Here is a 10,593-nt window from a genome sequence, read left to right on the forward strand (position 1 = left end):
GAACGGGACGGCAGGCCCCGCGGGCGGACACAGAGATGGGAGACGCTGTCGGCCTGGCAGCGCCGCGCAGACTCAGCGAAGGGGCGAGGGGCGGGGCCTCCGGATGCTTTATTTGCATAAGCCCGTGGGGCGGGGACTCACGGCGTCTCATTAGCATGGTCCGGGGCGGGGCCTCCGTTGCTCTTGGGGGCCGGAGAGGGTTAAGACAAATGTGGGAGGGAATGAAGGATGCAGGTTGAGGGAGAACTAGGCGGTGGGGGCGCTGAGAGGAAGAGGAGGGCAAGGTGCGAGCGTGACCCTGGACCTCGACCCTCCCTCCCTGTGCCTCAGTTTCTCCTTTGGGGCAGTAGACTAGAGCGCCAGGGCCCCCCAGAAAGGAGCTCTGGTGGCTGGTGTGAAAGAGCCTGTCTGGACACTCATATCCGGACAGACTGACCTTGGTATATATTACATTTGGCCCCACAATGTCCCCTGATCCTAACAGCCTCTGGGGTCCCCACGCCCCCCCCCCAACGCCGGAAAGTAAACTGGGTGTGGGCGTGGTCATTCTCAGGCACAGGAAGCAGCAGGAGCAACAGTCCACAGGTGGAAGAGAGTCTTGGCTAGTTTATTTTCTCTCTGGAGGGGTCTTCAGGGAGAGCAGTCCCGGCTGCTCAGGCTGTGGAGAGAGAGAGCGGGTCAGGGCGGTCAGGGCCCAGCTTAGTCCAGAGGACCTCAGGGCCGGAAATCAGGGAGCAGATGCCCGGGGTGGGAGCTCCGAGGGTCCATACTGCGGCACTGGAGGGCAGGCCAGGAGAGGAAGGGTGGGGTAGAGCAGGGGAGCTTCCGTACTGGATGGGAAGGAGCGGCTCTTGCTGCATGGTGGCTGGGAAGGATCCTGCTCTGATTCTGAGTCCGAGTCCCAGGAGAGGAGCAGAGGTCTCAGGCCTTGGTGCCCCTTGTAGCCTGCGGGAGCGACAGGTGCAATTCTGGCCTTTCACCCACAAACCCTGAATGTTTACCCTTGGGTGGCACTGTGATCAAGGGCCAGTGTCCCTTTTGTTGCTTAAATGTGACCCAACATGATACCAAAGTATGACCTCAGTGACCCTTGAATTTTACCCCACGGATCCTTTAAAAAGATCCCAGGGACGCTGAGTGACCCCAGGATGGAAATCCTTAGTGGGACCCTAGAAGAAGCCCCAAAAGATGTGACCCCCCAAATATGGCCTCTGAACATGACCTCCATGTGTGAAACCGGAGAATGACCCCTCCCACACACCCCAGAGTGCACCTCATCCCCCCTTACCCCTGAGGTTCGAGGCCCTGGAGAGGCCCCCTGAGGACATGGTGAAGCCATCAAAGGAGTTCTGCAGCAAGTGCACAGCAGACCTGTGGGGAGATGGGGGGCTGGGGGCGCTGGGAGGCTCCTGATTGCTCAGGGCTGGGGCAGGGGGGCCACGGTGGGGACCAGGGGCCAGGGGTAGAGGTGCATCCTGGGAGGAGAGGGAGGCCTGGACTCAGGTGGGTTCCAGGTTCTGGTAGTCGCTGCTTGAACTGACTGGTGGGAGGGCAAGGCAGATGAAAGTCAGGAGTCAGAGGTTAGAGTGGGAGCAGGGCATCACCATATGTCACTCAGCTCCTTTTGGAGGTCATCCCTCCAGGAGCGTCTGCCTCCTGGTGGCATCTCCTCAGTCTCCGGCCAGTTGGATGTCTCACACCCCTGCTGCTTCATCTTGGTCAGGACCTGAGGCCAGGGGGTGGGAAGTGTGTGTGAGACAACAATGGTAATAACAGTAATGGTGAAAAGTGACCCTTATTTAGCACTGATGATATGTCAGGCTGCCCTCAAAGTGTTTGGCATGCAGTTCATGCAGCTGCTCCTTCAGGTAGGGATACCGTGTCATACCCATTATACGGATGAGGACACTGAGGCCCAGAGAGGTGAACTGACTAGACCACAGTCACACAGCAGTTAAGTGGCAGAGCTGAGATCTGAATCCAGTCCTTCTGGCTCCAGTATGACGGTGGAGGCCAGCAGAGATTCCCATGTCCCCAGATCTCACACAGGGTCCCACCCTCTATGCTCACCTTGCGGCACTTCACCTGTGTCTTCTGCATCTTCTGGATGTTCACCAGGTTCTCTGTGATCTCGTCCTCCTGAGCCTCTGTGGGGGGAGGGGACTCAGGGGGGCCAGAGCTGCAGAAGGACCCCCCCCCTCCTGGCCGTGGGCTCCAGGCACTCACGGAGCTTCTGATAGATGAAGGTCACCTCCTCCCGCACCAGCTCCAGCTCCTCCCACAGGAACTTCTTGCTGAGGGGACAATGCAGCCTAGACCCACATTCCTGGCTCAGCCTTTGGCCTCCTATTTCCTGGCTTTCTGGCCTCCCATTTGCCCACCTGCCTCCTCAAGCCTCCTCCAACTCTCATGTTCCCATCCCTCCCCCCCCATCTGTCCCCTCCCCCGACCTCCCTGCCCACCTTGCCCCTCCTACCTCTACTCCCCCACCTCCAATCCCCCAGCCCCTTGTCCCCACCTCCTGACCTCCAGCCTCCCATTCTCTCAGCCTCTCCTTGCCTGGCCTCCGTCTCCCCACCTTCTGCCCCTCTGACCTCCCATACTCCCCAGCCTCTGCCACCCTCAATCTCTCCTCCCTCTAGCTTCCCATATCATGTCCAGTTTCCTGATCTCCTGGCCTCCCTCCCCAGCCCATCTCCAGCTTCCTGTCTTCCTCCCCCTTCCTCCTGCCTTCTGGCCTCCCAGCTTCCCACACTTTCTCACTGCCTCTTCACCCCCCATCTTGTCCCTCAAACCTCCCATGGCCCCCAGGTCCCCTTACCCAGGCCTCTCCCATTTGCCTCATCCCACGTCCCACCTCTGGCTCCTGCTCCCTGGCCTCCCTTCCCTCCCCCAGCTTCCAGGCTGCCCTCCTGGTGGTGCCCACCTGTCCCGGATCTCCTGGGCCAGCAGCTGCAGGCAGCGAGTGGTGCGGGCCCTCTGCACCTCCTCGCCGTCACTCAGGGTCTTCTGCAGTCCCAGCAGGCCTTCCGCTAGGGCCCCATACAGCTCCTGCCGTCCCTGCTCCACGCCCCACTTGTGTCCCTCCTTCTCCGTCTGGCGGCTCAGAGGACTCAGAACCTCTGCAGATTGGATGGGATCGTGACTGAGCGCCAACCACACCTGAACCCCGCTTTGAACCCGGCTGGCCCCCACCCTAGCCAGGCCCTGACCCTGACCCTAGAGTCACCCAACTTCTTTCACCTTGGGCTAACCCAGCTGACCCCAACAGGACCAGCCTCCAGCCTGACTTTGACCCTTGGCCAGTCCTCACCTTCAAGCTGTTGGATCTTGATTTGCTGCAGGCAGCTCTCCTTCTCCAACATGGTCACTGAGTGGTTTAGGAACTCGAAAGCCTGAGGGGAAGAGGTCAGGAGCAGGGAGCAGGGGAACAGGGCCAGAGGTCTCCGAGGACAGGGCAGAGGAGCCTTACTTTGGTCTGGGCCTGTAGCTGGCTCTTGAGTGACTCCAGTTCGCAGCGCAGGAGCTTCTGGGAGTCAGGAATCATCATGGTGGACTTAACTATGAGCAGAGTTAAGGGTCAGATGAGGCTAGGAGGAGTGGGGGCAGGGGCAAGTTCAGGTCAGAGGTCAGCAGAAGCTCAGGGGAGGGCGAGGGGCAGGGGGTCAAGTAAAGAGCTGGGGTCTGTTGAGGCTGACGTAGAGGCAGGAGTGGGGGACAAGGTCAGGCGCAAGACTCAGCCGAGGCTGGGGCAGGGCTAAGTGGGCAGCAGTGGTGTGGTTCCTCCCAGGCTAGGGCAGAGGGCGGAGGTAAGAACTGGCAGGGCTTCCGCACACAGTCTTGTCGGGAGGGAGGGTTCTCACCTTCGACTTTGGAAGAGTTGGTCTCCAAGGGCTTCTAGGAAAGGGGGACATGAGGGTAGTAGAAATTCATCCCTGTGCTTCTCCTTGCACACCCCAACCCATTGTGTGGGGGTTGGGTATGAGTTGGGTCAGCTGAGTGCTGGGCAAAGCTGCCTCCATGCGTGTGTGCACCCTTCCCCCACCAGCCCACGTATGGTCAGAGGCATACTTGTGTGGTTTGTCCCCTGTCCCCGACAGCACCCCTGCAGAGCCCTGTCTCTGGCCAGGGCTCAGGTAATGGCCCTCCTCCTTAAGGGCAAACGACATAGACAATGTCTCCAGGGAGCACCAGCAGCCCCGAAGCACAACGGCACACGATCTTTCAAACACAACTACAACCATACAAGTTCAGACACAGCCGCACACGCCAGGTGGTTAAGACCTTCAGGGCGTCCACTCACACCCAACTCAGACACACAGCCACAACCACAGACACACAGGCCGTCAGACCCAGAAACTATCACAGACAAGACCTCACTAGGAAACACAATCACAGGGGCGCCTGGTGGCTCAGTTGTTAAGTGTCTGCCTTCAGCTCAGGTCATTCGGCTCGGGTCATGATCCCAGGGTCCTGGGATCGGGCCCCGCATCGGGCCCCCTGCTCAGCGGGGAGCCTGCTTCTCCCTCTCCCACTCCCCCTGCTTGGGTTCCCTCTCTCGCTGTGTCTCTCTCTGTCAAATAAATAAATAAATAAATAATCTTTAAAGAAAAAAGAAAGAAAGAAACACAATCACACATCCTCTCCATTCATCCCTTCATCCATTCATTTAAGACATTTTTCGTGTGGGTTGGCTGAGCGTTGGGTGCTGTTCTGGGTGCTGAAGTCACACAATGTGAAGGTTCGTTAGAAAGACCCCCTCCAAGGTCCCCTCCCTAAGCCCCACAGCAGTTGTGGTGTGGGTTTCCCGGGTGGGGGGTGACCTTAGCAGTGTTGTGATGCCTCTTCAGAAGGTCCTGGTCATTACACTGCTCCTCTGAGTCTGGGTTCGGGAAGATGGAAGACCCATAGGACTGAGGCTCCAAGTCCCTCTCTAGCCTCCAGTCTATACTCGGCACTGTGTTCTCAGAAGCAGCTGGCCCCACGATCTCTGGCTCTGGGGCCCTGGACCAGTGAATCGTATAATCCAAGGTCTTGTCTGAGGAAGAACCTGAACGGGGGGCGGGGGAGTGGGGGGTTGGAGGGATGAAGGGGTGAGGGCTTTCTGAGGACCAGCCCAGAGCACTCCAGCCCTCCCAGCTCCCCAGCCCCAGGGAAGGCCCGCAACAAACCCCAGTACTTGTCACACTTCCCGTTAGCAGGCAAACACCCGTTGGAGGGCAAGGGGGATGAGCAGTAGCAGGGCACAGAGTAGTCAGGGTCCTGGGGTAGGCCAGCCAGGTCGCTTCAACAAGGGGGAACAGGGGGCTGCACTGAGACCAGCCCCCATGTCCTGAGACGCCCATACCTTCCCTAATACCCCAGAGAGGCCTCAGCCCTGAACACAGGGCCTCCCAGTTATGGCAGGAGCAGAACCTGGATGAAAGATGATCCCAGCCCCAGGCATTGGGCTGGGTAGTGAGAAGCATCCAGAAGACCCCCACAGGAGAGAGTGAAGCCTCAGAAGAGCCTAAAAGCAAAAAAGGATCTTAACATTGGGCACTAATAGAAGGGCATTCCTGGCAGGAAACAGCATGGACAAAAGCTTGGAGGTGTGGAACCACATGCTCTGTGCTTGTAAATTCAGGATGGCTGAAGATAGGGTCCAAGAGGAAGCAGGAGGAGGTTAGCAGGGCAGCTCAAGCAAGGCATTGAAAGCCAAGCAGGGGAGTTTAGATCTGGCTCCCAAGGAAAGTGGGAGCCATGGAGTATGAGCAGGAGAGACAGGGCATATCTATTCAGTAAATGTTGGCACAATTGGGGCCGAAAGCCTGTGCTAGGTGAGGCTGGGAATGGGAGAAAAATTCAGCTCTGGGTCTCACATTCATACCCATTGTTCAACATTCCAGTGTTGTCAGGGCTGGCCCGGATGGAGACCTGGGGCAGGTCTGTCTGGAAAAACTTCCAGGTGGAGAGCATTTTGTCCTGAGTCACACTCAGCCAGAAAGCCCACCCTCTAGGGCTTTCTCTTCTGCCCTTGCTGGGCTGTCTGGAGTCCTTCCTCTGGCCCAGTCCTCCAGGAAGTCGGCTATACACCCTTCAAAACTCTACTCAACATTTCCTCTGTAAAAAATCCTTAATCCTTTTTTTAAGCTCATATTTTCTGAGCACCTCACTGAGTGCTGGGAACCATCCTAAGCGCTCACTTCACACCCGTTTTAGGATATAGGAGCTTTTCTTCTGCCTGAAATGTTCTGGGCTACCCCTTCCAGAATCACTGTCTCAGGAGGCCCGCACTTTCAGAGGCAGCACAGCACGATGATTAAGCCAGGGGACTCTCCGGCTGGGTAGCCTGGGTTCGAATCCTAGCTCTGCCCCTTCTCGGCTGTGTGATGTTGGAGTGTTACCGAACCTCAACATGCCTCAGTGTCCCCAACTATAAAAATGGGATGCCATACTAATCACCTTACTGGGTTGTTGTGATTAAGTAAATTAATCTGTGCCAGCGCCTGACACACAGTAGTGGGAAACTGTCCTCGAACGTCACACTGAGAACCTGGGAAACGGCACCAAAGGAGCCCTGGGAGGCTTGAAAGGGAAAAGAGAAGATGCATTTCTGAGTGCCAACTGCAGGTGGGTCCCCAGTAAAGCCCCCCTCCCTTCCCCCTTGACCTTCCCCCTTCCCCTCCCACATCAGCTGTTTCTCCCGCTGTCGCCGGGAGAATTCTTGGTGGGAAGGGGGCGGGGTCATTAGCCTGAGCCCCGCCCCCCAGAGCGAGAATCCTGCGCCCGCCGGGCTCCAGACCCCCTTCCACCCCCACCTACCACATACCACCTGCTCATGCTCTCCCCTCAAGGACCGCGAAGCCAGTCCCCAGCTGTGACGCTGAAATTTGATCCCGGGGGGACACCATCGCATTAAAACGCGCAAAGCCTAAACGTAGAGTCACAGAGAGGGGTGGGGCTGACACTTTAGCTCCGCCCCCGCCGATGCAGCCGAAGGCCTTATTGGCGCCTTCCTGCTTCCGCAGATCGTAGGAGCCGCGGTGTAACTGGATAAAAGCCAGACTAGGGGGCGGGATTCCAGGCTGGTTTCCGCTAATCGATTAGTCAATATCTAAGAGGGTGGTACGGAAGGCGGCAGATCTACGATCCAATTGGCTTCGGGTTTAGCTGGGAGGCGGGGCGAATTCTTGGGAGGTGACTGAAGAGGTCCGCGGGCCACCTGGGAGCACGGGAGTGAGGTAGCGAGCCCAGCCCACCGGGCCCCAAGATCTGGCCCCGGCACTGCCGTTCTCGGACTCCTGGGTGCCGAGGGTTGAGGTCTGGGTGCAGTGATAGGGTCGGTGTCCTCAGAATGAGATTTGGGGTTTCCCGGGATTAGATGGGGGTGTCCGGGGGTGCTTTGGGGATCTTCCTGGTGATATTTGGGATCCTGAGATGAGAGCAGGGGTCTTTACTGTTAGAATTAAGTCCTCGGCTAATTTTTGGGAGTCACTGGGGGAATATCTGAATACCCAGGGCTGCGAGTTTGAGCTGCTGGGGCTAATTGAAAATTTCAGGTCTCGGAGGCAGCGTGGATGCTGGGGTCCAGAGATCCTGAGATCTTGAGGGCTGACATTTGGAGAGATGGGGTGTCTCAGGATTGTTCTGGGTCTTCCCCACCCGCGTACCAAGGCTGGTATCCCTTGATCTCGCTCTCCTGGGTTGGCCGTGATCCTGGCCTTGAGCAGGCTCACAGGCTGAAGACCATGGGGCAAAGGTAAAACCCTGAAACACCCGGTGCCTCTTTCCCAGGCCTGCAAGATGGAGGAAGGTGGGAATCCAGGAGGCCTGACTAAGATGGTCCATCTACTGGTCTTGTCGGGGGCCTGGGGCATGCAAATGTGGGTGACCTTCATCTCAGGTAGGGACCCTCCACCTGGACATCATGGGTACCCAGGGCGGAGACAAGAATGAGGGGGGGGCCTGGAAGTGTCCTGACAGGCATGTGGTCCCCTGTACCCCACAGGCTTCCTGCTTTTCCGAAGCCTTCCCCGACATACCTTCGGCTTCGTGCAGAGCAAACTCTTCCCTTTCTACTTCCATATCTCCATGGGCTGTGCTTTCATCAACCTCTGCGTCTTGGCTCCACAACATGCCTGGGCTCAGCTCACTTTCTGGGAGGCCAGCCAGGTATGCGGGCTTGGGCTCCACTGTCCTCTGGAGACTCGTTCCCAGGACCCCACTGAGCACCTATGGCTACACCTTCATGAGAATTAAACAAGCAACTGCACCTTCCTGGTGGATACGAAGCTGGGCTCTGAATACCCTTGAGCAGTGCACAGCCTGCACAACCATCCCTAGCAGCCCTATCTATCCCTCAGTGTCTCCCTGCTGGCTCCTGCTCCCTCTCTTTCCCCCGGCTGGGCCTGCTGCCAAGTTGTGGTGACTCAGCTGGGTTGGGGCAGTGACCCCAGCTCATTGTTTAAAAACCAGCCTGACTGGGAATTTACAGTCCCCCACTCCCATCCACACATTTTCTCAGCCACGAGGAAGGGAACCATCTCTGCATCTCGTATTTCTCTATCCTGCCCTCCCCCTGCCCCCATTATGTTCCTCAGATGTGGGCAGGTAAGGCCTGACAAGGGTTTCAAGAATAATCCCAAAGATACAGGAGAGGATTTTGGGTAACTAGAACGTCAAGGACTTTCTGTTCACACCCTGTGGACCCAATCTCAGCTTCTGGAGTCTGGGCAGGGACCATAGAGGGGATGGGCCCTGTCTTAGGCTCTCTTTTGGGGGAACAGTTATGGTTCTCTGTCCCAAGTTGGGAAAGAGAGGTTCTGCCCAGAGATACCCCCACTTTTGGGCAGCAGGGAGGGGAGGAGAGAAGGCTGCGTTATGGAAACTTCCAGACTGGGTATCAGAGGAGGAGAGGCTCAGGGTTTTTTGGGGGTGGGGGGAGGTGAACAGAGGAGATGGTGATGGAGCCTTTCCTTAGGAGCTGCTGGTTTCAGGGTATGAAAGCTGGAGCTCTGTTTGGGGCCTCCAGACGGGGTTTGGGAAGGACAGGGAGGCCTAGCTTTGACCGAATACGGTCTTCCACCCACCTCTGGGCTTTGAGGATGCAGGAGGACCCTCCCTAGGAGCCCTCCCGCCGCCCAGGCGTGACTCAGCTTGTCCTCCTTCCACCACCCTACCAGCTCGGCCTACTGCTTCTGAGCTTCGCGCTGTCCACCATCAACGCCCGCTGGCTGGAGCCCCGCACCACAGCTGCCATGTGGGCCCTGCACAGGGTGGAGAAGGAGCGGGGTCTGGGCGGGGAGGTGCCTGGAAGCCACCAGGGCCCCGACCCCTACCGTCAGCTGCGGGGGCAGGACCCCAAGTACAGTGTCCTCCGCCAGACCTTTTTCCGCTATCATGGTCTGTCCTCCATTTGCAATCTGGGCTGCGTCCTGAGCAATGGGCTCTGCCTTGCAGGCCTTGCCCTGGGCCTCAGGAGCCTGTAGCACCCACTTCCTCGCTGGCCCTGCTGAGGCCCCAAATGTTAATAAAACACTTCTTTGGAAATGCCTGCTGTCATTTTTCTCCAACTGGAAAACAGGCGGAGGGGTGGGCAAAGGTAGAGCTGAGGGCCTTCATTACCACATTCATGTGGCTGGATTTCCAGTGTTAGCTATTAACTGGCCTGAAGCTCTTCCTGTAATGGTGCTCATTTATTGAGCACCTGCTGTGTGCCAGGCGTGGTACTAACCACCGCACATACCGTGTATTGTAACAATAGCTGGCTCTGAGCCCCAGGGGACAATCATATTTCCCACCCCATCGACATTGGGGATGGCCACATGACTAGCTTTGGCCAAGGACATGTGAAGAGAGTCATTTGCAAAGAGAAGTGTACAAGGCAGTGCATGATTAGCTACATTTTTCCTTCATCCACGTGGCCCTTGGAGGGAGCTATTATTGTTCCCACGAAGCAATGGGGACTCAGAGAAGTTCAGCAAGCGGCTTCAGATGTAGTTGCTGGGATTTGACTCCAGCAAAGCCTGCAGATCTTCTTATGGCTTGAAAATTCTGGGGCCTCACCTGAGCCCGGATGCCAAATTTCCTCATTGTGTGGCCTCAGGCACAGAGGTACCCTTCTCAGCGACTCCCATTTCCTTATGTGGAACAGGTTTAATTCTAAGGGCCCTTCAGAGTATTTCGCAGGGACCTAGCCCACTTTAGGGTCAGGCATCGCACTTTCTCGAGACACTAGCTCAGATCAGAGCCTTCACAGCCCTGTGAGGTAGGGATTCTTGTTATGGACCACTGGACGATGGGCACAACAAGCCCGCGAGGTTCAGTAACACGTCCAAAGTTAAACCGAGATAGAAAGTGAAGGAGCTGGGATTCGAACCTGACTCCAGAATCTACGCTCTTCACTTCCGTGCAAAGAGTAGGAGCTCTACATATAGTTAGGAAAAGTGAAAAGTTTATTGTTGGGGGGCGGGCCCTAGGCTGCCCGGAGCTTGGTGCCGCTTCCAGCCCTTCCTCCCGGGGCTTTCGCAAGCCCCGCCCCGGCCTCGGCCCCGCCCCACCCTCTCCCGGGAGCGGCCCCTCCTCCCCCGTCTGGGCGGAGCCGGCGCGGGA

The 10,593-nt window shown here is 57.4% G+C and overlaps 2 protein-coding genes across 7 annotated transcripts; one reads left to right on the forward strand and one right to left on the reverse strand.

The window, feature by feature from the left end:
• Nucleotides 1-588: 588 nt before the first annotated feature.
• CCDC159 (coiled-coil domain containing 159) lies at nt 589-6,891 on the reverse strand. Of its 3 annotated transcripts, none has more exons than XM_028088747.2 (13): nt 6,805-6,891; nt 5,172-5,284; nt 4,824-5,050; nt 3,864-3,897; nt 3,473-3,561; nt 3,314-3,395; nt 2,927-3,122; nt 2,227-2,294; nt 2,071-2,147; nt 1,605-1,726; nt 1,289-1,371; nt 832-945; nt 589-658 (listed from the first exon to the last, which is right to left on the reverse strand). In XM_028088747.2, the coding sequence occupies exons 1-13, from the start codon at nt 6,807-6,809 to the stop codon at nt 654-656; spliced, it is 1,215 nt and encodes a 404-aa protein (XP_027944548.2). In that variant the 5' UTR covers nt 6,810-6,891; the 3' UTR covers nt 589-653. The 3 variants fall into 3 exon arrangements, with proteins under 3 accessions (XP_027944548.2, XP_087873360.1, XP_087873354.1); XM_088017234.1 differs by having other exon boundaries at nt 6,812-6,875; XM_088017228.1 differs by lacking the exon at nt 6,805-6,891 and adding an exon at nt 5,870-6,527.
• Nucleotides 6,892-7,120: 229 nt separating this feature from the next.
• Nucleotides 7,121-9,531, forward strand: TMEM205 (transmembrane protein 205). 4 transcript variants are annotated; one of them, XM_028088756.1, is made up of 5 exons: nt 7,128-7,223; nt 7,542-7,656; nt 7,777-7,885; nt 7,991-8,154; nt 9,165-9,531. In XM_028088756.1, exons 2-5 carry the CDS (start codon nt 7,609-7,611, stop codon nt 9,468-9,470), a joined length of 627 nt encoding a protein of 208 aa, XP_027944557.1. In that variant the 5' UTR covers nt 7,128-7,223; nt 7,542-7,608; the 3' UTR covers nt 9,471-9,531. The 4 variants fall into 4 exon arrangements, with proteins under 4 accessions (XP_027944559.1, XP_027944557.1, XP_027944560.1 ...); XM_028088757.2 differs by lacking the exon at nt 7,128-7,223 and adding an exon at nt 7,237-7,321; XM_028088758.2 differs by lacking the exon at nt 7,542-7,656 and having other exon boundaries at nt 7,121-7,223.
• The last annotated feature ends 1,062 nt before the right edge of the window (nt 9,532-10,593 follow it).

This window comes from Eumetopias jubatus, unplaced genomic scaffold (assembly GCF_037043125.1).
Source record: "Eumetopias jubatus isolate StellerSeaLion01/CBP00866 unplaced genomic scaffold, mEumJub1_p1.0 scaffold_1, whole genome shotgun sequence".
In the NCBI taxonomy this organism is placed as follows: Eukaryota; Metazoa; Chordata; class Mammalia; order Carnivora; family Otariidae; genus Eumetopias; species Eumetopias jubatus.

What these genes read in the sequence shown, in the direction of transcription:
- TMEM205 (XM_028088756.1), top strand. Translation starts at nt 7,609, where the DNA reads ATGGGGTGTCTCAGGATTGTTCTGGGTCTTCCCCACCCGCGTACCAAG. An exon ending in TTCCCCACCCGCGTACCAAG is followed by an intron (nt 7,657 to 7,776) that starts GCTGGTATCCCT and finishes CCTCTTTCCCAG; the next exon opens with GCCTGCAAGATGGAGGAAGG. An exon ending in GTGGGTGACCTTCATCTCAG is followed by an intron (nt 7,886 to 7,990) that starts GTAGGGACCCTC and finishes TGTACCCCACAG; the next exon opens with GCTTCCTGCTTTTCCGAAGC.
- CCDC159 (XM_088017228.1), bottom strand. Translation starts at nt 5,958, where the DNA reads ATGCTCTCCACCTGGAAGTTTTTCCAGACAGACCTGCCCCAGGTCTCC. An exon ending in GGCATCACAACACTGCTAAG is followed by an intron (nt 3,898 to 4,823) that starts GTCACCCCCCAC and finishes CCCCTTTCCTAG; the next exon opens with AAGCCCTTGGAGACCAACTC. An exon ending in AGCTACAGGCCCAGACCAAA is followed by an intron (nt 3,396 to 3,472) that starts GTAAGGCTCCTC and finishes TCTTCCCCTCAG; the next exon opens with GCTTTCGAGTTCCTAAACCA.